The 25168-nt window shown below is 46.9% G+C and overlaps 2 protein-coding genes across 4 annotated transcripts in view; both read right to left on the reverse strand.

Annotated features, from left to right (window-relative positions):
• Window positions 1-6993, reverse strand: part of Rad54l (RAD54 like) — a 23948-nt gene extending 16955 nt beyond the window's left edge. The window contains exons 1-4 of one of the 3 annotated variants that reach the window (XM_050131380.1): window positions 6756-6993; window positions 6348-6593; window positions 6180-6266; window positions 3369-3479 (exon numbers count right to left, since the gene is read on the reverse strand). In XM_050131380.1, coding sequence (XP_049987337.1) covers window positions 3369-3479; window positions 6180-6266; window positions 6348-6350 — 201 coding nt within the window. In that variant the 5' untranslated portion in view covers window positions 6351-6593; window positions 6756-6993. Of the gene's footprint in view, window positions 1-257; window positions 700-3368; window positions 3480-6179; window positions 6267-6347; window positions 6594-6755 lie in introns of those variants that run through there. The other 2 variants (XM_050131382.1, XM_050131381.1) reach the window with 2 other exon arrangements.
• A 5769-nt stretch (window positions 6994-12762) lies between these two features.
• On the reverse strand, window positions 12763-24214 carry Lurap1 (leucine rich adaptor protein 1). The gene is made up of 2 exons (XM_050131383.1): window positions 23909-24214; window positions 12763-17302 (listed from the first exon to the last, which is right to left on the reverse strand). Exons 1-2 carry the CDS (start codon window positions 24104-24106, stop codon window positions 16787-16789), a joined length of 714 nt encoding a protein of 237 aa, XP_049987340.1. The 5' UTR covers window positions 24107-24214; the 3' UTR covers window positions 12763-16786.
• Window positions 24215-25168: the final 954 nt, after the last annotated feature.

Raw genomic sequence — 25168 nt, forward strand, 5'->3', positions numbered from 1 at the left:
AAAAAAAAAAAAAAAAAAAAAAAAAAAAGACTCCTAGTCAAACACATCAGCCGGGAGAGCGCAGCAGGACTTGGCATGACCAGCCCCTGAGATCTGGTCTAACAGTGCCAAACTGAGGCACAGGTATGTCCTCATTCACTTGTGCTGATAATTCATACCATATACTTTGAGAATTCCTTTCCTCTTCCCCCTAACAACCAACCAAATTCCACTAATGTTTGCCCTAGGAAACCAAGGAGCGTATCTGGCTTACTTACAGGGCACAAAGGATGGGTTGCTGGCAGGAGCGTGGGTGACAGGAAAGTCCTCAGCCAGCATGGATGATTGCTTCCCAGCAGCCAAGATGGAGCCTTCTTCATTCACTCTTTCCCAGTCTAGACACTAGGGCTTCCCCAGACCACGATTAAAGAATAATTGCCTAACAAATGATTGGGAGTGGCTGGAATCCCAGATGAGGGTCCAGTGACTGTCCCCATCTCTCTCCTTAAAGGGAAGGTCACCAGTCCCCAAGCCCTATCAATTGGTAAGCTTATCTAAGGGAAGATGGTGGCTTTCTTGCTCGGAGAACAGTGTTCTACAGCAATCTTTCCTTATGATGGAGAAGGAGGGAACTTTCTCCACAACCAACAGCTAATTTCAGCAGGCTCAAGGGGCAGCTTTTCCCAGTCTTTCCACCTCAACTGCTCCATCCCTGCTAGTTCTTCCTCACCAGTCTGATTTAATCTTTTACCTCCCCCTTCTACAGGCAAACTTTTAGAAAGAATCAAAGTCTGCCTTACTATCTCCCACTCCAATCTGCCTCCACTCCTCAGAAGTGGCTCTGCACAAGGCCTTGGCCTGCGTGCTTCTAATTCCAGTGGACAAGTTTCCATTCTTATCTTAACAAAGCTAACCATTCTTTCCTCAACCACGCCGCCCTAACCACTCTCCCACAACTGCACTTCTCTGGAATCTCGTGCTCAGCCCAAAGAGTGTTTCCACCTCTGCCTAAATCGCCTAAATGCCCTAAAAAGTCAGTGTTCCTCAGGGCTCACGACTTAAGCCCAAACTTCTTCCAACTGTAGATTCACCCTGATAATCCAACACACTTTGAGACATCAAGTATCTCTTTGCCAAAGATCACCTAATCTATTTATTTTTTAAAATTTTACTTTTTATTTTATGTGCATTGGTGTTTTGCCCACGTGTATGTCTGTGTGAGGGTATCGTAACCCCTAGAACTAGAATTACACAGTCTTGATCCACCATGTGGGTGTTGGGAATTGAACCCAAGTCCTCTAGAAAAGCAGCCAGTACTCTTAAGGGCTGAACCATCTCTCCAGCACCCCCCATACATCCCATACTCCTAGGCTACTCACACACACTTGCAACAACCTCTAAAAGTAAATACATACAGGCTCTTCAAAATTCACCATGCCCGCCGGGTGATGGTGGCGCACGCCTTTAATCCCAGCACTCAGGGAGCAGAGGCAGGTGGATCTCTGTGAGTTCGAGACCAGCCTGGTCTACAGAGCTAGTTCCAGGACAGGCTCCAAAGCCACAGAGAAACCCTGTCTCGGAAAAAAAAAAAAAAAATTTCACCATGCCCAAGGCTGAAGACTTCATCTCTAAGGCCACATTAAGGCTTTTGTGAGATCTAGACAATTTTACCTTTTGAGCTTCTTCTTCCATTTTAAAAAAGGAAAGAAAATTATATCCAACAGAATGTGTGTATGTGTGTGTCTGTGTGTAAGGTGTGTTAGAAATAAAGACAAATTTATTAAAGAAGATTAGGACAGGTCTGAAATAGAAAAGCCGAGAAAATATTTCCATGCCTTCACTGGTAAACAGATGGGCTATACACATGCCTATATAATTTCTTCTTTTAAAAGGAATTAAAGGTCAGCCTGGGCTATACAACGGAGGCGACGGAATAGACCACCACTGCTGCAGGTGACTGTCAGAGGGACTGCCACTAAACAAAATGCCTGCATCTACTACCAGCAGGAAAACACCAGGAGCTCAAGGACCACAGAAGACCTGAGAGAGCACAGCCTCACTTCATCATACTCATGGTAATCCTGAAACTATGGCACACCTTGAAATTAAACATTATCAGAAGTCCAGCTAATTTCCCTTATGGAATCTGGTCTGCTGTGAGAAACTGCTGAGACCTTCAAAACAGATTTGCCCTCCCCGAACAGTGAGGCTTATCTGGCTGAGCTTTTGTGGTGTGGTGGTGGCTTTTTGAGACAGAATCTCTCTACATATTCTAGGCCAGGCTAGCCTTGAACTTGCAGAGATCCACCTGCCTCTGCCTCTGAGTACCGGGACTCAGGGAGTGTGTCAACCACTGGGTGGTTTTTGTTTCGTTTTTTGAGACAGAGTTTCTCTGTGTAGCTTTGTAGCCTATCCTGGAACTTGCTTTGTAGACCAGGCTAGTACTGGAATTAAAGGCGTGGGTGGCTTTTTTGAAAACAATTTGTATGCTGTCCCTGTCAAATGTGTAACAATTATGCCATGAGATAGATATCTAGTAGCACAGAGTTCAAGTCCAGCCTGGGCAACTTATTACGGAAGTTCACACCTCAAAATACAAAGTGAGAAAAAGGACTGGAGATGCAGCTCAGTACAGAGCAGTGGTTCTCAACCTTCCTAATGCTTCAATCCTATTTCCTCATGGTGCAGTAACCCCAATATTATTTTTATTGCTACTTTATAACTGTAATTTTGTTACTGTTATGAATTGTAATGTAAATATTTTTTGGAGACAGAAGTTTGCCAAAGGGATTGCAAACCACAAGCTGAGAACTGCTGGTCTAGAGCATGTTAAAGGACCTATATTTAAGAGTCAGGCATGGTGGTGTAATCCCAGCAGAGGTAGGCAGATCTCTGAATTTGAGGGCAGCCTGGTCTACAAGTGAGTTCCAGGACAGTCAGGGATACAACAGAGAATCATTGTATCAAAAAAATAAATAAATAAAATTTAAAAAAAATAAAAATAAAAATCAACAAGTCAGGCAGTAGTAGCTCACTAGCTCACACCTTTAATCCCAGCCAGTACCCAGCACCCAGCACCCAGCACCCAAAACCCAGCACCCAGGCAGCTCTCAGACAGAGGCAGGTGGATCTCTATGAATTCAAAGCCAGACCAGTCTACTGAGTTCCAGGACAGTCAGGACTACACAGAAAAACCCTATCTAAAAAAAGAAAAGAAAGGGGAGGGGAGGGGAGGGGAGGGGAGGGGAGGGGAGGGAGCACTCTGCTGTGAAGAAATCCAAGGCAAAAGAAGTAGGCACACACACACGCACACACACACACACACACACACACACACACACACACACACACACACACACAGAACCAGGCCGGTTGTACTTATGACTTACATGTTGACTGCTATCCAAACAGGGTGGTCGGTTGATTAACTGAGTCAAAGGTTTCCGAAAAGGAGACAGGAAACACTGGGTCTCATTGCTGGACTTCTGTTTCTTAGGAGTCTAGGAGAGAAATGGGAAAGCGACCTTGCAACACCCAGACAACCTCAGAGACCACCCTACGTGACCAGCCCTTGAGTACTTAGAGCCAGGAGTGGTGCTGAGCTTGTGTTGTCCCGGGTCCTTGAAAGGCTGAGGCAAACTAGCAATATTGCTCAGTTGTTGAGCTTTTGTCTAGCAAATATAAAAGCCAGTATTAGGGGACACCGCACAAAAGTGCCAGCAAGATATGTGGTTGTTGGGAACTGAACCTTGAGTCCTCTGGAAAAGCAGCCGGTGTTCTTAACCACTGAGCCATCTCTCCAGCCCTCACACTAAACTCTTAACATGTATTATCATATATCACTATCACAGCAACCCTAAGATATTATGTTTACGGCTGGAGAGATGGCTCGGTGGTTTAGAGCATGTGCTGTCCTGCCAGAGGACCTGAGTTCAATTCCCAGCACCCACATAGGAAGTCTGCAACTGCCTCTAACTCCAGCTGCAAGGGGATCTGATACTATTGACCTACACAAGCAACTAAACACACACACACATACACATAAATTAAAAATATATCTTTAAAAAAATATTATGGGGGCTGGAGAGATGGCTCAGCGGTTAAGAGCATTGCGTGCTCTTCCAAAGGTCCTGAGTTCAATTCCCGGCAACCACATGGTGGCTCACAACCATCTGTAATGAGGTCTGGTGTCCTCTTCTGGCCTGCAGACATACATACAGACAGAATATTATATACATAATAAATAAATAAATATTAAAAAAAATATTATGTTTACTAGCCTCATCTACCAAGTCAGAAAACTGAAACTTGCCGTGCGGTGGTGGTGGTGGCGGCGTGCGCACCTTTAATCCCAGCACTGGGAAGGCAAAGGCAGGTGGATCTCTGTGAGTTCAAGGAGTTCAAGGCCAGCCTGGTCTACAAGAGCTAGGTCCGGAAACCTTGTCTCAGAAAAGAAAGAAAGAAAGAAAGAAAGGAAGGAAGGAAGGAAGGAAGGAAGGAAGGAAGGAAGGAAGGAAGGGAAAAAGAAAGAAAAGAAAACTGAAACTTGCTGGACGCAGTGGTACACATCTTTAATCCCAGCACAGGGATCTCTGTGAGTCTGAGACCAGGCTGGACTAGGGAGTTCAACACTGTCTCCAAACAAACCAACAGACAGAAAACAACCAGTACCTTTAGAAGTAACAACCAAATACAGCTCCGTTCATTACTCACCTGCAGAGAATGAGCTTCCTAAAAGGAAAGAGGGAGCCATTGTTCCTCTCCCAGTAGCAAAGCAGCAATGCTAATGAGCCCCAGGTAGCTGTGGTGGTTTACTCTGAAGGTGAAAGGGGGGAAGCTGGCTTTTTAAAGTCACTGTGAGCTACAGCACTGTGAGTTTGAGGTCAGGCTGAGCTTCATGAGAGACCCTGTCCCAAAAGGGGGGGGAGGGGGGGGTCTTGAAACAGCTGAGCAGTATGGACACTTGCCACCAAACCTGAAGACCTGAGTTCAATACCTAAACCCACATAGTGGAAAGAGATAACCGACTCTCCCCTTCAATGTCAAAGCATATACACTCTCCCCAAAACAAGTTTAAAAAAGAAGTTAACCCCAAGCCATCAGCACGCTGGTACCAGCTCATCAAGCTGTCAGCAATGATTCCATAGGGCACATCTGAAGCAGTCGCCAGGCCCTCTTCCTCCACGTGCCTGTACTCACACACTGACCCTAACAAAAACAAGTGCCTTCTAGGACAGGTATGGCAGCCCACGCCATTAATCCCAGAACTCAGTAGGCAGTGGCAGGTGGATCTGAGTCCAAGGCCAGCCTAGTCAACACATAGTGAGTTCAAGGTCAGCCAGAAAGCTACACAACAGAGAACTCCTGTCTCAAAAAGACAAAATAAATAAATAAATTTAAAAAGAGAAGTGCCAGTCAGGCATGGTGGCACAAGCCCTTAATCCCTGCGCTTGGGAAGCAGCAGCAGGCGGATCTCTAAATGAGAGGCTCGACTGGTCCTCAGAGCAAGCTCCAGGGCAGCCAGGGCTACCAGAGAAACCCTATCTTGAAAACACAAAACAAAACCAAAAAAAGTGCATCTAGTCCTTCCTTAAGGGATCCTTTCCTTACAAGCTCCCATGTGGCAAAATCCCTTATAAAAAAAAAAAAAAAAAAAAGGAAAGAAAGGTTTTATGTATCCCAGGTTTGGGTAGATACACTATATACGCTATATAGTCTAGGGAAGCACAAATATAGGTGTGCACGCCCCCCCCAACACACTTTTTGCAGTTCTGGGACCCAACATAACCTATTCTTTGCTTTTAATATACTCCTCCCATGAAGAAAACAGAGGTTGTATTAGTTTCTAGAGAACCTACCCGAAGGACAATTTTATTAATCTTATTCAATGCCTGGTACATGGTAAGTTTTCACTGATAAGTGCCAGATGTGTTGGTGCATGCCTGTGACCACAGGCAGTCTGAGGAGGCAGACCACAGTCTGGGCTACCTGGTGATAATGGCGCGCGCGCGCGCGCGAGAGAGAGAGAGAGAGAGAGAGAGAGAGAGAGAGAGAGAAGAAAAAGCAAAGAAAGGGGGAAAGGCTACTAAATGGATGAAAGATCCTTTCTGAAGATGACTTTGGACCACAGAAACCAACTCCAGATTCTTCTGTCCAAACAGCCCTGTATCCCCATCTTCCATATTCCCTAGAACACTCACTACTGTCTCAGGCTGCCAGTCTTCATCATCAGATGATCTGCTGTCTGGTTTCCTCCTGGCCAGCTGGCTGGGGGCTAAGCTCCTCCTCTGTAAGGGAAAACAGAAAGTGAGTACCTGCAGAGATCCTGCAGCAAAGGCCCCGTTAAGTCTGCTTAAGGGCACACTTACCATCCTGGACCCAGAAGCATCAGATGTCAAGTACCCATCAGCTAAATCAAAAGCAACAGAGAGGGCAGGACCAGGGCATGCTTTTGAGGGGAGCTGCTATATCATTGAAAAGAAAGTCTAAAGAGTCGTCATGGGTGGAGACGCAATCAGGGGCTGGAATTTGGGTCCAAACCAGGAACTTAGATCGCCAGTTACTCAAGGCTCAAGAAATCCAGAGTGCAAGTCCAGGCGGAGCTGGGTATAAACCTAGGATGGAAGAGAAGATCGATTAAGTTGCAGGTGAAAGTAGAGTCGGAATTCCGTCCCTCGCTGGGCTGCTTCCTGAGGGTTATCACCAGCCAAGAGAAAAGTAGAGATTAAAGTGCGAAAGCGAAGCGCCTGAATCCTAAAAGGGGGATGGGAATTTACCAGAGCTGGACGGATACCAAACCTCAATCTGAGAGAGGTCAAGTAGGGACCTAGGAAAAGACTTGAGGGACGTTAAACAGGAACCCGGGAAGGGCCAGTAAAAAGTCCAGGTTGGGAGGAGGCGAATCTGAAAAGATGCTGAAGACAGGCACAGAGCGTCTCCGGTGTCTTGCCCTTAACCTTCCACTTCCCGAAGCGCGCGTTAACAGCCTCCAGGCAGTGTCAATCGAACCTCCCGCCACTCTGCCGCGCATTCCGTATTGGCTGCGTTCAGCGATCGTGACGCTCGACGTTCGGGCCTGGAGGAAGGGGCGGGCCTAGGGCTGAGGCTCCTAAGGGTCTTGGATTTCCGCCTAGAGACCGACCTCTAGGGGGCGTAGCTTAGCCAGGGCGGCGGGCACGACTGGCAGCTGGCAGGGCTCCTGCTTGCAGGTTTCTTAGCCTTCCTGGCTGCTGAATTTGGCTCATGCAGGTGAACCAAATGAATGGTTTGCGCCAGAGGAGTCGCTGCCCAAACTAGATTAGGAAAGGCGGCACATTTGTGAGAATTTGGTTCGGGCTCTTAGAGCCGTGAGTATCTTTCCTGTGCTAGACCTGGAGCAGAAAGAGGAGCTGGAGGTAGTCAAGGCCAGTGGCCGATGGAAAGGCGAACAGAGGCGTTGGTGCTGGGCTGCCAACTGGTCTGAGTTGTCTTGAAATTAGCCGCCTTTTTCTAGGACGGAGTTGTGATTTTCAAATTAGACATAACCAACCATTCTCTCAAAACCAGTTTGCTTTTATCTAAGTAATATTATAGTACCTCCCCAATGGCATTATTCTCAGACGTCAATTAAAGTGTGCAAAGTAAAGGAGCCTGGTGGTGCACGCTGTTAATCCTAGCACCCACGAAGCAGAGGCTGGCGGATCTCTATGAGGCTAGACTGGTCTACAGAGTGAGTTCCAGGACAGCGAGAGTTCTGTAAGAGACCCTGTCTCAAAGGATCAAAAGGGGTACAAAGTACTTAACACAGTCCCGTGCATCGCCTAACCACTCACTAATCTTTTTTTTTTAAATATTTATTTATTTATTATGTATACAATACTCTGTCTGTATGCCTGAAGGCCAGAAGAGGGCACCAGACCTCTTTACAGATGGTTGTGAGCCACCATGTGGTTGCTGGGAATTGAACTCAAGACCTTAGGAAGAGCAGACAATGCTCTTAACCACTGAGCCATCTCTCCAGCCCCCGCTCACTAATCTTGAAAGCATACCCATGACAGACATTTACCACTATTCACTTGAAAGAACCTTTTTAGCATAATAATTCATTTAATGTCCTCAGCTATAAGGTAGATTTATTGTTCTCATTTTGTTTTGTTGTGCGGGTTTGTTTGTTGGGAGGGGGAGAGGTGCTTAGTACTGTAGCTCAGTGGTAGAGCAAGTATGAGGCCATAGACTCAATCCCTATCACTGCTGACATTTTTTGTTGATTTAGACAAGGTCTTGCTGTGTAGCTCAGTTAGCCTTAAACTTAGGATCCTCAGTCACCAGCCTGCCTGGCAGGAATGAAGATACTGTAAAGAGATACACGTGTGTCCTTCCTTTGGCTTTTAGACTGTGGAAGCAATGAACCCAAGAAATTTGAATTTCCCTAGGAATCTCTTGTTGGGAGCAGAAATGAGCAGCTAAAAGAAGCAAAAACACATACCTAAAAAGAAAATAACTGCATTGCCATGAAGATGACCCCCTGGTGTGGGATCACTCCCAGGAGAAGGCCCAGCAATGTGTGGGTGACGTCAACATCTTTTTCACAGGGATATTTTGGAGGTTTGGGGTTTGTTTGCTGTTGTTTTGGTTTGGGTTGAGTTTTGTTTTTGTTTTGAGATGTGTAGACATCTTACTGTGTAGCCTACTCTGATTTAGAACTTACTGAGATCCTCCTGCCTCTGCCTCCTCTACACTACTACCTTCGACATCATGCCCAGAGCTATGGAAGAGGCAGAGTAGAAAGACATAAAAATTATGGAAACATGAGAAATGAAAAGAGCCCCAAATCCTGGAATCTGGTTGAATCTTCTCACCAACTAAGATTCAAAAAATCCAATAGGGGGCTGGAGAGAGATTAAGAGCACTGGCTTTCCTGGCGGTGGTGGCGCACACCACCAGCACTCGGGAGGCAGAGGCAGGCGGATCTCTGTGAGTTCGAGGCCAGCCTGGTCTACAGAGCAAGTTCCAGGACAGGCTCTAAAGCTACAGAGAAACCCTGTCTCAAAAAACAAAACAACAAAAGAGCACTGACGGTTTTTCCAGAGGACCACATTCAATCACCAGCACCACATGGTGGCTCATAAGCATCTGTAACTCCAGTTCCGGGGGATTCAATTCCTTCTTTTGGTCTCTGTAGACACCGAGCACATATGTGGCACATAGACATACATGCAGACAATTTAAAAAACTTAATTTGTTTTTGATTTTAAAAAGAAGTCAGGCTGTGGTGGCACATGCCTTTAATCCCAGCTCTCGGGAGTGTTAGTTTCTGCTGCAGTTGCAGCCTGCCTCTGTCGCCAAAGTGGTTTCATCATTCATTATCTGCCACCAGGCACCTTTTCCACCATCAGCTTTATGACATGTGCACTCAGTAAAGTGCTTCTCTTCTTCCTCTTGTCTGTCTGCCTGCCTCTCTCATGTCCCCATGGCCTTTCGCTCTTTCATTCTTCCCTGATCCAACGTTTCAGAGCCCCTCTGTTGCAGTTTTTTTCTGAGTTCTGCATCCAGAACAGCTTCAAGGCTACTGGCTGAGATGATCCAGCCTCACAGAATACTCCAGTCAGGAATTGACGATAATCCTTATCGGTGAGAATGCTTGGCCTTAGCTTATGCTCGTTTCTAGCTAACTTTTTTTCCTTTAACTTAAATTAAACTGTTTCTCTTCATCTACATTTTGCCTCGGGACTTCTTTTTTTTTTTTAAATATTTATTTATTATGTATACAGTGTTATATATGCCTGCAGGCTGGAAGAGGGCATTAGATCTCATCTTGGATGGTTGTGAGCCACCATGTGGTTGCTGGGAGTTGAACTCAGGACCTTTAGAAGAGCAGCCAGTGCTCTTAACCTCTGAGCCATCTCTCCAGCCCGCCTCGGGACTTCTTACCTTTCTTTCATTCTGTATGTCCTACTGCATGTCTAGCTGGCTGGCAGCTGGCTGGCTGGCTGGTCCAGGGCATATCTCCCTCTCTTCCTCCCTTTCTTCCTCCCTCATTCTCTCATTCTCTTCTTTCTAGAGCCCAGACTCCTATTTATTCTCTGACTGCCAGCCTGCCTATCCCTGTTCTGCCTAGCTATTGGCCATTCAGCTTTTTATTAGATCAATCTGCCTTAGGCAGACAAGGTAAAACAGCAACTCATCTTCACATAGTTAAACAAATGCAGCATATCCCACACCTTCACATAGTTAAAGGAATGTTCCGTAACTTTAAAGGAATATTCCACAACACTGGGTACAGTTAAAGGAATGTTCTGTAACTTTAAGGGAATATTCCGCAACACTGGGTATCATTTTGAGATAGCATCTCTCACTGGCTTGGAACTCACCAGGTTTGCTAGTGAGACTAGCCCATGAGCCAGAGGCTTGCCCGTTTCACCCTCCCTTAGTGCTAGCCACCACACCTAGCTTTTCTATGTGGATTCTAAAAATTAAAGCCAGGTCCTCATGGGCAAATGAGATGATTCAGTGGGTAAAGTCACTTGCCATTAATCCTGACTATTTGAGTCCATTCCAAGACCCCACACAGTGGAAGGAAAAAACCAACTCATATATGCTGGTCTCTGACCTACACACATGCATAATGGCACATACAGCCCTACTGATAAATGAAATAAGGTCTTCAAAAAAAGAAAAAGGAAATTGATTGTTAGGTGTATAAGAATTCATTAGTCTTATTTTCTCTACTTTTTCTTGGTTATTTTACTTCTGGAGACAGTCTCATGTAGCCCAGGCTGGCCTCAAACTTACTACATAGCCAAGAATGATTTGCACTTCTGAGCTTCCCGCCTCTATCTCCCAAAAGCTGTGATTACAGAGAACATCACCATCCATGCTTTATTTTTACTGTTTTGGCCTCGGGCATGCTAGACATGCACTCTCCCTCACACCTGAGCTACATTCCCAGTCCCAATGGATTTTTTTTAAGCTTTATTATTTTAGTACTGGAAAGATAGCTCAGTGATTAAGAGCACTTACTGCCTTTTCAGAGGGCCAGGGCTCAGTTCCCAGCACCCACACAGGACAGTTCACAACCACCCGTATCTTCAGTTCCAGGAGATCTAATTCCTTCCTCCAGTCACCATGGCCACCTGCATACACATGTTGTACATACATACAGTCACACAGTGCACACATGTATGCACATTAAATAATTTTTTAAAAAATTTACTTTTGCCAGACAGTGGTGGCACAGGCCTTTAATCTCAGCACTTGGGAGACAGAAGCAGGCAGATCTCTGAGTTCGAGGCCAGCCTGGCCTACAAAGTGAGTTCCAGGACAGCCAGGATGTTACATAGGGTTGTTGCAGAGAACCCTGTTTCAAAAAAAGAAAATTTTTTTTAACTTTCATTCTTTTTACTTATGCATAGGTGTGTGTGCTTGCATGTGGGTCTGTGCATGTAAGTGCAGATGACTGCAGCCATCTGATCCCCTGAAGCTGGAGTTACCGATGATTATGAGCTACTTACTACAGGTGCTAAGAACCAAGCTTGAGTCTTCTGGAAGAGCAGCCAGTGCTCTCAACCACTGAGCCATCTCTCCAGTTCCCCCATGTTTTATATTTTATATAATAAAAAGACTGCAAATAATTGAAAGACATCTACAAGTACAGATCCATACCAGTAAATTTAAAAGAGAGAATAGGGGCTCAAGAGATGGGTCAGAGGTTAAGAGCACTGGCTGCTCTTCCAGAGGACCCAGGTCCAGTTCCCTGCATGGCAGCTCTCAACCATCTGTAACTCCAGTTCCAGGGGATCTGGCACCATCACACAGATATACATGCAGGCAAAATACCAATACACACAAATAAATTTTAAAGAGCGAGAGAGAATAGCCAGGAGGTGGTAACACACGCCTTCAATCCCAGCACTCAGGAATCAGAGGCAGGCAGATCTCTGTGAGTTTGAGACTAGCCCAGTCTACAATGCAAGTTTCAGGAAATCCAGGGCTATACAGAGAAACCCTGTCCCAAAAAAAAGAGAGAGAGAGAGAGAGAGAGAGAGAGAGAGAGAGAGAGAGAGAGAAAATAAGCCAAAACAAATTAAAGGAATTAAAGGAACACCATTACTACTTCGAAAATGACATGGAAAAAGGCATGGTAGTCCATGAACGGACTCCTACTGTCAGGAGTCTGAGGCAGGGGGATCCTTGAGCTCCAGGCTAACCTGGACCACACAGTGAGACCCTCTTTGGGTTTTGTTTATTTTTGTAACACCAGGTATCGTGGTGTAGGCCTATAATCCCAGTACTTGGAAGATGAAAGCAAGATCACAAGTTGAGGATCAGCCTTAGCTATCTAGTGAGTTGAAGTCCGGTCTTGGCTATGTGAGACCCTCTCAAGAAAAGAAGGGGGTTGGGATGGGAAATGGAAGACACATAAACATCTGTCTTATCATTCTGGTATGAACTTTATTTCAGGGTAACTAAATGGTCCTGAGCTATGAAGTTTTTCTGTACAGAATTAGAGCTAATAAATAAAAATATACTAAAAATAAAGATATACTAATAGTGTCAGGAAATGAGAGTTTTGTAATCCCAGTGAAATAAAAGGATCATCAGTGGATGGCAAAACAACTTGGTGTAAAAGTTGGTGGGAAAGTTTATGGTGCAGGAGTCGGGATATCACCATCTGAAACTGGACCGAGTGTGGGGCCTGACATGGGCAGGGAGGAGGAGAGCTTCCAGACAGAAATATCCATACTCCATGAAATTACTGACAAATAAGTCTTAGATTGTGTTAAGTCATGGAAATATAAGAGCAAGTCATTAGAGAAGTTACTTTACTATCAAAGTACACTATATATACATATTAAAATACGTAAAAGCCCAGAATCATATTATACACATACACATATATATTTAAAGATACATTTCCAAACATATATTGACACATTTGAGTGTATGCCTATGTCCAAGAGAAGATTGAGACTGGGATCAGGAACTAAAAAAAGAAGAAAAAAATGGGTCTAGAATCAACAATAATTAACCACTAAGGAATAAAAAACATTTAAAAAGGAGACGTGTGTGAGTTCCAGGGAGAGCCTGGCTTAGTCTGTTGGGAATGTAATTACCTCTGCCTGGAGGAGCAGGACACAGTGGTCCTGGAAAGGAGAGACTGTCAGGGACCCAGCCTGCAGAAGCCCTCCTCCCACCCAAGTCTGATTCCTTTTCTGAGACTGGCCTCAAACCTTCCTGCCCCAGCCCCCTGAGGGCTCAGGTTGCCAACGTGTGCCGGCATGCCCAGCCTAACTGGCTGTTAAGCCACTAGAGTTTGTGGTAATTCATTACATCAGTAACAGCAAACCAAGACACTGCTGATCTCCTAGGAGAGTAAGAAAAGCGTGGCTGTGGGGGCTTAGTGGGGAGGCATGGATTTCACGGAAGGACCTTACAATCACACTGACTTTCATGTGTACCGTAACCTATTTGTTACTGATCTGAAATTAGCAAATTTCTATTCAACAATATGTTGGTAACAAGGGGCTGTTTATAGGATTAAGAAACAATGTTTTAAAATGCTTAAAGTATAAACCAGGTTAATTTTCTTTTTATGCATTACATTTCCTTGTGGGCTCACACACATTCTTTATTCTTTGAATGGATGCAATTGAATACTCAGCAGGAGCCCGGCACCACAACCACAATGCGCTTGTGCTCACTGTAACCACAAATATTTCTAACTGAAACTGCCACTCAGCTTCTTCCATTCAACCTAAGGTTTAGCCTAACCTCCCCCAGCTCCCTTGAAATACAACACCTGACCTCTCCCATGGTCTCGGGTCCCCTGGACAGACCCATCTTCCCCCTCCCAGGTTCTGTTTCCCCCCCCCGCTACCATCTTGGCATTGAGTTTGGAGATCAGACGTTCACCCTGTTTCCCTTTCTTCTTGTGTCTCTGCATCTCTCACTTCTCTGAGCTCCCAAACAGCTCCTATTTATAATCATAAAAGTCCACGCTAATAAGACAACCAAGCCTCATCCAGGCAGCCTAGAGGCATATAGGAAAGACCAGGGATACATTTCTGTGACTTTTGGATTCTTCAGATGATGAACTAGAGTCTAAAGGTATTAAGACAGGATACCCAAACCCAAGTGTGGCAGCTCACACTTCTAATTACAGCACTCAAAGCTGAGGCAGAAGGATTGCCCACAGGTTCCAGGCTAGCTATGTAGCTGAAGATGACTTTGAACCCCTAATCTGTATCCACCTGTCAAGTGCTGGGATTACAGGCCAGGTGTGTGCCACCATACTCAGGTAGGTCTCAGATCTTACAATGAGGAAAATAGTTTTCAGTTCCTTTGGGCATTAGGGTGTTGACTGGGCAGTGTGACTACAGATGGACCTGTGGGATGGCAAACTGGGCAGTGTGACTACGGATGGAACTGTGGGTTTGCAGGCTGGGCAGTGTGACTACAGATGGAGCTGTGGGTTTGCAGGCTGGGCAGTGTGACTACAGATGGAGGCAGTTTGTAGACTGGGCAGTAGGTTCTCTATCAAGGCCATTGCTACAGTTTCACAACAGGCAGAACTGGGCAAATCTATGCCACCTCTCGAAAGGCTAGATAGAATTCCATTTAAACTTGGAGATTTCACCCAGCAACTCCAGCAATGGTGCATAATGGCCACAAGGAGGCAGGCAACCTCTTCAGCTCCTAAATTTATAGCTGATGAAATGTAACTCAGAAACAGAATACAGTATCTTCAATGAGGAAAGGTGGTTGGTTGTCCAAGGAACACTATAGATGGTTCAGAGTGTGGACTGAGACAGGGCATCTGAAATTCCAGTCTGAGAAAAAGAAAGCAGGAGTCCCAGAACTATGGGGCACGGTGAGGAAGTCCAGCTACAGTGGAAAAGAATCTGAGGTCACTGTAGACATAGCAATCACTTTGAGGGCACGGGAGGAGAGGTCTATAGATAGGAAAGCCAGAGGCCGAACTGCTGTAGGATTTGGGGCTATAAAACTATTGAGGTGTTTGGGCTGGGGAGACAGGAGAGACACAATCAACATGGTTACTTTCCTTTCCCCAAAATGAAATTTCTGGAAAGCAGAAAAAGACGGTTTGGGGGAAGACTCCTCCAACTCAGGAGGGTCCCCTGAATAAAGATCGCCCTTTCCCCTCCAGTATAATCCAGTTTCGGGGCCCTGGAAAGACAGGGCAGCTACCTGGGACTCAAAGGGCTAATCTCCAAGAAGTCACTCTGGTTTCTTTGTTTTTGTTTTATTGGTTTGGCTTTTGGTTTTTGGAGACAGTGTTTTTCTGTGTAGCCCTGGCTGCCCTGGAACTCGCTCTGTAGACCAGGCTAGCCACAAACTCACAGAGATCTGCCTCCCAAATGCTGGGATTAAAGGTATGAGTCACCACCAGCCGGCTCTGATTGCTTTTTGAGACTAGGTCTAACTATGTATATATCTTTGGCAGGCTTGGAATTCATAGAGATCCGCCTGCCTCTGCCTTCTGAGTGCCCAGCTTACTTAGGTATAAATCACGGCATTTGCCACCCCTTCTCTGGGCCTGCCCTTTCCTTGAGGCCCAGAATGGCGATTTCCCTGAATTTCTTCACCAGTGTACTTAGCTAGGGTCTTGGGATCCAGCCCTAGAGCCAGCACCAATTACCCCTCAAGCCCAGGAGTCATAGGCTTGCCCTAAAGTACTCTCCAGTCTATTCCCCGCAACGAGGCCCAGGAACCACAGGGCCTCTGTCTTCTGCCACACTCCCACACTGTAGCTCAAACAAGGGGATTCCTTGTGTTTCAACCTGAGAAAGGCATTCTTATGATCAAATGGTGGAAGCTGGCCAGGATGAGGGAAGCGTGAGCAGAGTCAGAGATGACAAGATCATCCCGTCATCTGAGAGTGTCCCCAGAACCTTGAGAATTCACTATCCTTGTTTCCAGACAACAAGGGGACGAGAGGCACATAAAAACGCAGGGGCCGAAAGAGGACACTGAGACGTGAAGACGCTCAAGCTAAACTCCTGGCAGATGGATCCAGAGGTAAGAAACAGGACCAGGGCCAGACAGGGTCTCCAGGAAAGTGAGCTAAGCAGATTTGAGAGCCGAGGTGGAGGCCTCTGAGTTTCTCACCACCCAGTAAGAATATCATTACAGCACCAAGCAGGGATGAAAACACCATGTTTGAAAAGGAAGAACCGATAAAAGCAGCACAGACATCTGCAGCAAGAGCGATGTGTTCCCTCTCACAGGAGGCAATGGCGGGACAACAGGGACTCAGGAACCCTCCATACAGGCCTATGACACACCAACCAGGACTGCTTTAGAGGAAGCACTCTTCCCTGTATCATGAAAGGAAATGACATCACTCAGCAGGCAGCAAAGGGTTCCTCTCCTAACTCCATGGAGGAGGGCCAATCCATGGAGGTTTGGTCCTGAACGCCCCTCCCCAGTTCTCCATCTTTTATGAGGCATCCCAGCCTCCTAGGGTTTGGATGAGGAGATTATTTCCCCCATCTCCTCTTCAGTGATGTCCTAGAAGCCCTAAATTTCATAAACCTTCACCTCACTGGGGAAGGGTGTGGGATACCCTTACATCAGGAGCCACAGGCTAGTTCTCTAGAGTCAATATCTCTATGGAAATAGCTCCAGGGACCCAATAATTGAGGGATAAATGCAAAGGTTCCCCAGGGAGCAGAGAGAGAGAGAAGCCAGGCTTCTGTGGTAAGTGATTTCGGTATAGCTTCTGTCTAGTCGGAGGTTGAGGGAAAACTGAGAGAGACTTGGGCCACAAGCTGAAAGAGCCACAAAGCACAAATAGGTAGGGAAGTTTTTACAAGAAGGTCACGTCATCCTGGCACTGTCCCCAGAACCAGTGAGCCTCAAAGCCCTGCTTAACATTGTCATCCTCCGATAGCTCAGGTGGTCCACCTTGCAGCTCGTCTCCTGGGAGCTTCCAAGGAGCCGTTAAGCTCCCTAGCTTGGTGGATGTTACGTCCACCTCAGTCCTGGCTTCACTGGGTATAACCTTTGCCCAGTCAATCTCAGGACAGGAAGGCCCAGGGGGTCCTTGTTCATCCAGCTCTTTGGGGGCCACAGTGTCCAAGAAACTGCCAATAGAGACACTGTCCAGCCGGTCAGTTGAGCTGGTATCTGGCAGGCTGTCCCAACTGCCCCGCCTTGAGCGGCCTGGGCTTCCACCTGTCAGGCTATACTGGCTGCTGGTAAGACTGCTGCAATGGCTGGTCAGTGTTCCCCGCTCCTCCAACAGCCAACGAACTGCCTCGATGCCCTCGTTCAGGGTCACCAGTTGCTGCAGGATCTTCACATCGATAGCTCGAAGGTAAGCCTGAAGAAGTGAGAAGAGAAATTAGTTCCCGGTTCTAAGCTGTGAGTTTCCCAGGTGTTTCCCTGACCTTGTGGTCCAGTCAATTTTAGTAAACCTGGACAGACAGCCAGGTGGAGGTGGCACACACCTTTAATCCCATCACTTGGTAGGCAGAGACAGACGGATCTCTGTGAGTTTGAGACCAGCCTAGTCTACAGAGTGAGTTCTAGGACAGCCAAACCAGGGTTACACAGAGAAACCCTATCTCAAACAATAAATAAATAAATAAATAAATAAGCAAGCAAGCAAGCCATCACCCACTTCACAGCCCGGGAGCAAGGGTTCTTGAAATGCTGTCAGGCACGTACTTAAATATTAAAATATGAGGCTCAGGGGCTACAGACACAGCTCAGTGGGGAGAACACTTGCCTAGCAGACACTAAGCTGTGGGTTCCTTAGGACCCAGTAAAGTAGGTGTAGTGATGTAGTTTTGTAATCCAGGCACTCAGGAGATGGAAGCAGGAGGATCAGAAGTTCTAAGTCATTCTCAGCTATGTCAGCAGTTCAAGACCAGCCTGGGCTTCGTGAGACCCTGTTTTAAAAGTAATGAAAGAAAATAAAACAAAACTGGTTGTGAGGGTCTAGCACTTAAGAAGCCGAGGAAACATTTGGGAGGCAGAGGCAGGCAGCCTGGTTCCAGGACAGCCAGGGCTACACAATGAAACCCTGTCTCAAGAAACAAAAACAAAACAAAACAAAAAATCAAAAAAAATGGACAAAATAAAGAGGCTGAGGTAGGAGGAACAAGAGTTTGAGGCCAGAGGTCTGAGAGATGACTCATGGTTAAGCCTTGCAGAGGGCTGGAGCTTGGCTCCATAGAGGTGGCTCACAGCCTCCTCTAAGCTACAGCTCCAAAAAACCCAGTCCCCTCTTCTGACCTTGACACACACAAACATGCATAAACACATGAATAAAATTAAATACTTTGAAAACTTTAAAGGCGTTTGAGCTAGTGTAAGAACTAGTAAATAACTGTCTCTCTTCCTTCTCTTCTCCTCCCGGCATCTCTGTCTTTCTCAGTCTCTCTACCCCATTCTCTTCCTTCCCCCCTTCCCTTTATCTCAGTAAAACTCTTCACTGAAGAAAAACAGAACAAACACAAAACTAACAAATCCAGAGTTAGGGTTAATGCAGAGTACCTGCTTAGCACGGCCAGTCTCCAACACAACACACACACACACACACACACACACGAATCCAAAATCCACTCTACTGGGCTTCAAACTTCCTATTCAAGGTAAGCTGTTGGGGTATATTCCGTCATACTGTGAACCCTGAATTTTCATTTGTGCTGATTAAATAAAATTAACCTTGGGTCAGGAGACCGAGTTAGCATCTAGTTGACAGAAAGTAATCAGAGAGCATCAGAGAGCATCCAGGAGAGATAGACACAGGAAGTAGTAGGGAGGGATTTGGAGTGACCCAGTTTTTTATGGTTTGGCAGAGTGGAAGCATGGGTCTTTTGGAGACACCAGTAAAGAAAGAAGGTTAGGTAGTTGTCTTCGAATCTTGACTTTTATTTATAAAGAGAATGATAGAGATTTAGTTAAGGTTACCTTTAGCGGTAGCCACAGAGCCTGGTGGGACATCAGGCTGTGGCCTGAGTAGCAGGCCAGTAACTGTGGAGCTGCAATTGCTGGCTGAAGTAGCAGTAGGTTAAGGCACAGCCACTGTGCCAGAGTTAAACAATAGTAAACTATTCCACCAATCTAGACTCACCAGTGTGACTTAGAAACCAAAGGCTAGCTCTCCTGAGGTGTCAGCTGGGAAACAGTTTGGGCCAAAAGGAGATGGGAACTAAGGAATCAAGAGGGTGCTAACTTGGTTCCCTTGGTGACAAGGCCCAATGGGGAGAAGGGCTAGGCAGAGCTCAGGGTCAGAATCCCAATGCTGGGGATTTGGGGCCTTTAGTTTCCCTTTAGTCTTCCGGAAGTGTGAACTACAGTGTAACCTCCAGAGGTCCCTCCCACCTCAAGTGTACTGAGTTAACCTTTCTCAAGCACAAGTCTGAACCTGCCCCTATGCTTTGCAGTGTTCAGAGAGAATAAACATATCAGTAGTTGCCTGTTATATTATGGCCCTTGTCCATCTCTCCTGAGTCCTGGGATTAAAGGAGTGTGCCACCATACCTGGTATATTATTGCTTGTAAATTTAGATTTATTTAGTTTAACATTTTTTAAATATTTATTTTGTTCTGTCTGCATGTATATCTATCTGCATGCCAGACCAGAAGAGGGCACCAGATCTCATTACAGATGGGTGTGAGCCACCATGTGGTTGCTGGGAATTGAACTCAGGACCTCTGGAAGAGCAGTCAGTGCTCTTAACCGTTGAGCCATCTCTCCAACCCTTATTTAGTTTAACTTTTAACCAAATTAATACATTCATATAGAAAGAGGCCTGGTGGCACAAATTTGTAATCCCAGCTAATGAAGAGGTGAAGGCAGGATTGCAAATTCAAGCACATCCCAGATAATTGTTTTGTCTCATAATAAAAAGATATTTTAATCAGCTGGTGGTGGCTCACTGCCTCTGCCTCTCCTGTGCTAGGATTAAAGGCGTGTGCCACGATGAATGGCTTCACTTCTTAAAGACCAGGGTTCGATTCCCAGCACCCACGTGGTAAGCTAATAAGGATCCTTAACTCCAGTTCCAGGGGATATGAAGCCCTCTTATGACCTCTGCAGGCATCAGTCACGCGTGTAGTCCACACATATACATAAACATTGAAAACACTCGAACACAGAAGAAAAGTAATAAAGCTATATATTTTTCATTCCATGCGGCAAATGGTAGAGAAAACAATGCTTCAGAGGCTTGTGAGTACCTGGAGGGCCTTAGCCCAAACCTAGATGAGAGACATGAGCTTGAGAGACATGGACTTGACCAGTGGGGAGAAGCATTCCAGCCAGAGGATGTACTGTCCTCTGATTCTAAATGGAGGACATTTGATACCACTTCACTCCAGGTCTGCTCTTCTGGGAGGCAGGCCCAGCAGCATTTTTTTTCCTTGAACTTCTGATCCTGCTGCCTCACCTGTGTGCTAGGATTACAGCCATGTCACACCACACCCAGTTTTTATGTAGTTCTTAGGATTCAACTCAGGGCTTTTTGCATACAAGGCAAGCAAGCACGCTCCCTGCCTAGCATTTCCCACGCTCCCACAGCATTTCTCTTCCTTCACAAGCCCCAGTCTGTCTCCTCCGTCCCCATCCCAGGCCATCAGCTCTCTGAGAGCAGTTCCCGCCCAACTCATTGCAGGTTTTCTGCCTAAGGTTGCACCGAGCACCTTTCGTTCAGCTCTGTGATTCTCAAGGGGCTGAGTTTACTGTGTTGCTTAGGAAACCAACGGGAGCACCAGATTCTTTAATCCTGCAACAGTGGGATTCCCTGACTGCGACAACATCATCCCCCCAGAATAGAAGCAAAAGGCTTTCTCACCAGAAAAAGAAACACTCATTTCATGCCATCTCTTTGGAAACAGAGCAGAAGATAAATAGAGGCCACCCAATGCTTTCCCCTGGAGGCTCCCTTCTCCTCCCCCTATGTAGATCAGATTCTGCCCAGCCCAGGTGTCCTGGGCAGGGCTCCTTCTTTGCTCAACCCAAATTAGGTCTCAGGTTAAAAGCCTAAAGACCCATTTCTAGATCCCTGGTAACTGACTGTTGGGATTAACTACTGTCACTAAAATAAAAGTCCTTAACAGAAGCCGGGCAGTGGTGGCACACACCTTTCATCCCAGCACTCGGGAGGCAGAGGCAGGCGGATCTCTGTGAGTTCGAGACCAGCCTGGTCTACAAGAGCTAGTTCCAGGACAGCCTCCAAAACCAGAGAGATCCTGTCTCGGAAAAAAAAAAAAAAAAAAAGTCCTTAACAGTTGTCTAGTTCCACAGTTACTCCCTTATTTCCTCTGTCAAAGGACAAAAACCCATAAGGACAAGGAAGTGACAGGGCCCTCCTTAAGACCACACAATACATCAGAAGTGGAGACGAGGTTTGAACTCATGCCTTTCCCCATCCTTGACTAATGTTTTCCCACCAACTGCGCAGTGGAGGTGGCTTCTCATAGCAACACCTCTTTGGGTAGATGGAGGGGCTACCATTGCTTGCCATTCCCACACACCTCAGACTGGCTCTTCCCTCACTCGGCTTCAGACTAGGGAACAACGCGAGAGTAGAAAGCTAAAAGTAGCACTGACCTTGGCCTGAAGGGCAAGCCTCTGCTCCTACTGAGGAGAGCAGAGAGGGGGGCAACTGAAGGACAGACCTTAGATCGCTTTGGTCAGTTCAGCCTTCACGGCCTCAAACCTCCTGCCCCGCCCTTGTGCTTCAGTAAACCGTGGTTAGAACAGAGAACAGGAAGAAATCAATGCTCTCCTGGCCTGAGGAGGGAGAGAGGAGCCTGACATGGATCTTTTCCCTCTTCCAGTCTCCAAAACACTGTTCCTGGGAAGCCTCAGACCCTAGGTCAGATAGACCAAAAGTTAAAGCAAGGAATTAAGGAGCTGGAGAGATGGCTCAGAGTTTAAGAGCACTGGTTGCTCTTCCAGTGGTCCTGAGATCAATTCCCAGCAACCACATGGTGACTCACAACTGCCTATAATGAGATCTGGTGTCCTCTCGGGCAAACATGCAGACAGAACACTGTGTCAATAATAAATAAATAAATACTAAAAAACCAAATATACTTCCCTAGAGTTTATAAAGAATGAGAGTCAGGGGTTAGGCCTGCCTCCAGATTTCCTGCATGAGAAGTAAGCCCAGGGACACTGGAAACTTTTCTCATCTCAATGACGTGAAATGTGTTTAAAGTGTCGGCACAAAACAGGTTTTCATGATCAGTGTGGCCAAATGATCTGGGCTCAACTCTTGACTTTACTTTCTGAGTGACCGTGGGCAACTGCTTCAGTTCGTATATAAAATAGCGCTCCTCTAGCTGAGCACGAGGGCTAGCGAGGAGGAAGAGTGGTAGAGCTCAGCTGCACAGCACTCGCCCTGTGTGTGCAAAGCCCTAGGTTCAGCATCTGGGGGGGGGGGGGCTGGCACAGGAGCGCTGGTTCTTGCAGAGGATCCAGGTTAGGTTCCCAGCACCCACACAGTGGCTCAGAACCATCCGTAACTCCAGTTCCAAGGGATTTGATACTCTCTAACCTCCATGGGCAACAGGCATGCACGTGCTACACACACATTCACGCAGGCAGGCAAATATTCCTACACATAAATTTTCTTAAATTTCTTTAAAGAGGAAAAATATCATGTATCACGCTGGGCACTGATGATACATGGCTTATATTCCCAGTATAATTTAATTTCTAGCTGGGTATGGTGGCACATGCTCATAATCCCGGCACTCAAGAGACTGAGTGAGACATGAGGAATATGTGTTTGGGGGTCAGCCTGAGCTACATAGACTCAAAACACCGAAACAAAACAACGTAGTTTTCAAAGGACAAAGTAGGTAGGCTTTCGCTATGCCTTGAACAGTTTGCATTCAGAGGTAAGTACAGTCAGCCCTGCTCTGGAGAATTTGGCATTCAACTACAACCTTCAAGACCAAGCACACACTTGGCCTTCATATTCTGCCCCCTGGGATCCTCTCTGATCTTCATCCCAGGAGGCTCTCTTAGCATAGAACGAGAGCCCTGGGCTGGCCTTAGAAGTAGACCATGTCTCTCCTTCCACCCTTCCAGATCTGCTCGACACAAGGTTGGGCACACAGTGGGGCCCCAGGAAGACCTATTAACCGGCACCGTCACAGCTTCTGGTTCTAAGCCCAGGAGGAGCTGGCAATTCCTCAGTTCCCCAGAACTGGCTGCAGAGTGGCGGCAGGTGTAATTCATCTGTTTCACCGGAACCAGGGCCCTGGGGGAGCCCGCTGGGGCCCAGCTGCCCTTTTGGCTCAGAATCTGGACCAACAGCTCCAGGGAAGGCGGGGTGCTGCTGTTTCCTCCCCTCCCCCCCAAGAGTCTGAAAGGAGACTGAAGCCCAGGTGAAGGACCAACTCGAACTGTGTGTTACTATTCTGTTGCTGACTCTGTTAAGGTCTTTGAATGTTTAATACCATGCTGGTGCGATGCTTAGGAAAGAGACATGTTTTTAGTGTGCCCCTAATGCAGGCAGTTTCAAAACACCCTGGGGCCTTAGGAATGAAACCTTTCCCCAGTTTGCCGAAGGAGTGGATAAAAAACAGTTGTCTTATAATGGGGTATTAGGAAATTGACGGCCCCGGATGCTGATGGGAAGAATTTGCGCTGAACTAAGTTTTTTGTACTACTTAGCCCTGGCCTCCCTCCTCCCGATTATTGGGCAGGGAAAAGTTCCAAGAGCTGTGCCTCCTACACCAGTTCCCAGGCTCTCTCAACCCTTCACTCACCCTTGAGAGTGAGAGGTCATGCAATGAGACGTCACTTCTCTCCACTTTCAACCTAAGGTATATGGATTGATCTAGGAGGGACCCTCCTCCCTCTTCGGTAGCCTAACTCCGGGAACCTGATCCTATCCCTACAAATGGTCTTATGCTATAGGACCCCGTCCCAGTCCCCGTGGCCTATAGCACCCACACTCACCAGCTCCATCCTCAGCGCCATGATCTTGTCCCCCAGGCTGTGGCCGGTGCTGGGTGCCCCAGGGAGCAGCAGGTCCCCAGAGGTTCCCAGCTCCCACTCGCCTCGCAGCCCGCGGAGCAGCCCTTCCGGGGTCTTCCTGCCCACCTTGCCCTCCACGTCCCGCAAGTCAGGCGTCTGGGACTCTGCAGTCCCCTCCATGTGGGCCCAAGCCAAAACAGGGCTGGGCGACCAGACGCGGAGGTCCAGTTCCCTAGGGTCCTCCCTTCTCTGCCGCGGACGCGGAGCGAAACCGGTGGGTCCCCGCCTGCGCCGCGCTGGGGGCAGGAGGAGGGCGCCGTAACGCTCAGAAAAGCCGCGCAGTCGGGTAGAGAAAGATACCGAGTGTTGCGCACACAACTTCTAGTCGTGGATGGCATGCTACTGGATTTGGAACTGAAGACCTCAAAGGAAGCTCAGTGCCTTCTCATTACGTTGACGCCAGCTAAACGCACAGCAGACAGCTAAAAAGATGTTTGCTGAATGAAAAGTACACAGCCTCAGTCAGAATTAACAGGGCTGCAGAGGGTTTGGAAGTCTTTCTGCTAATAACTGTGTCGGTTACAGGAGTTAGAATATAGCTGCCCAGCTCACAGACACCTCCCAGTGCCCAAAAATCAGACTGAAGGAGTAATAGAAGGGCAATTCCCCTGGCCATTGAGAAGAAACCATTATTAAAATTCAAGGGATTCCCCACGGTCTTGCTCTTGCGCTTACAGGGTCTTGCAAAAAATAAGAGGTGCTTCTTAGACTTAACTAAATATGGGTCATCTGAAGACCTCGTGAAGTTAGGGCCTTAGATACTGCATTGCCCATTTTTGAGGGGAGTGAGGGGCAGAAAGGGTTTTGCTGGTTCTTGCTATGTAAGGTAGGTGGCCTTGAAACTCACAGAGGTATACTTACCGCTGCCTCAACAGTACAGGGATTAAAGTCCTATTCAAAGATTTATTTTCTATTTTACTTACATGTACACGTTCGCGTAAGTTGAGAGTACATGCACCCGGGTACAGGTGCCTAGAGGCCACAGCAGGGCATCAGATCAGATCCCTGGGAACTGGATTTAGCAGTTGTGAGCTGTGCAAAACGGGTGCTGGGAACTGAACCGAGGTCCTCTCTCAGAGCGGTTATGTGTTATTACCTGCTGAGCCATCTCCAGCCCCAAGAGTCCACATTTCCAGGATGCTACAGGGGATGGCATGCTCCTTCTCTGAGGACCACACTGAG

This window comes from Alexandromys fortis, unplaced genomic scaffold (assembly GCF_014885135.2).
Source record: "Alexandromys fortis isolate MF-2015 unplaced genomic scaffold, M_Fortis_MF-2015_v1.1 scaffold_369, whole genome shotgun sequence".
NCBI lineage: Eukaryota > Metazoa > Chordata > Mammalia > Rodentia > Cricetidae > Alexandromys > Alexandromys fortis.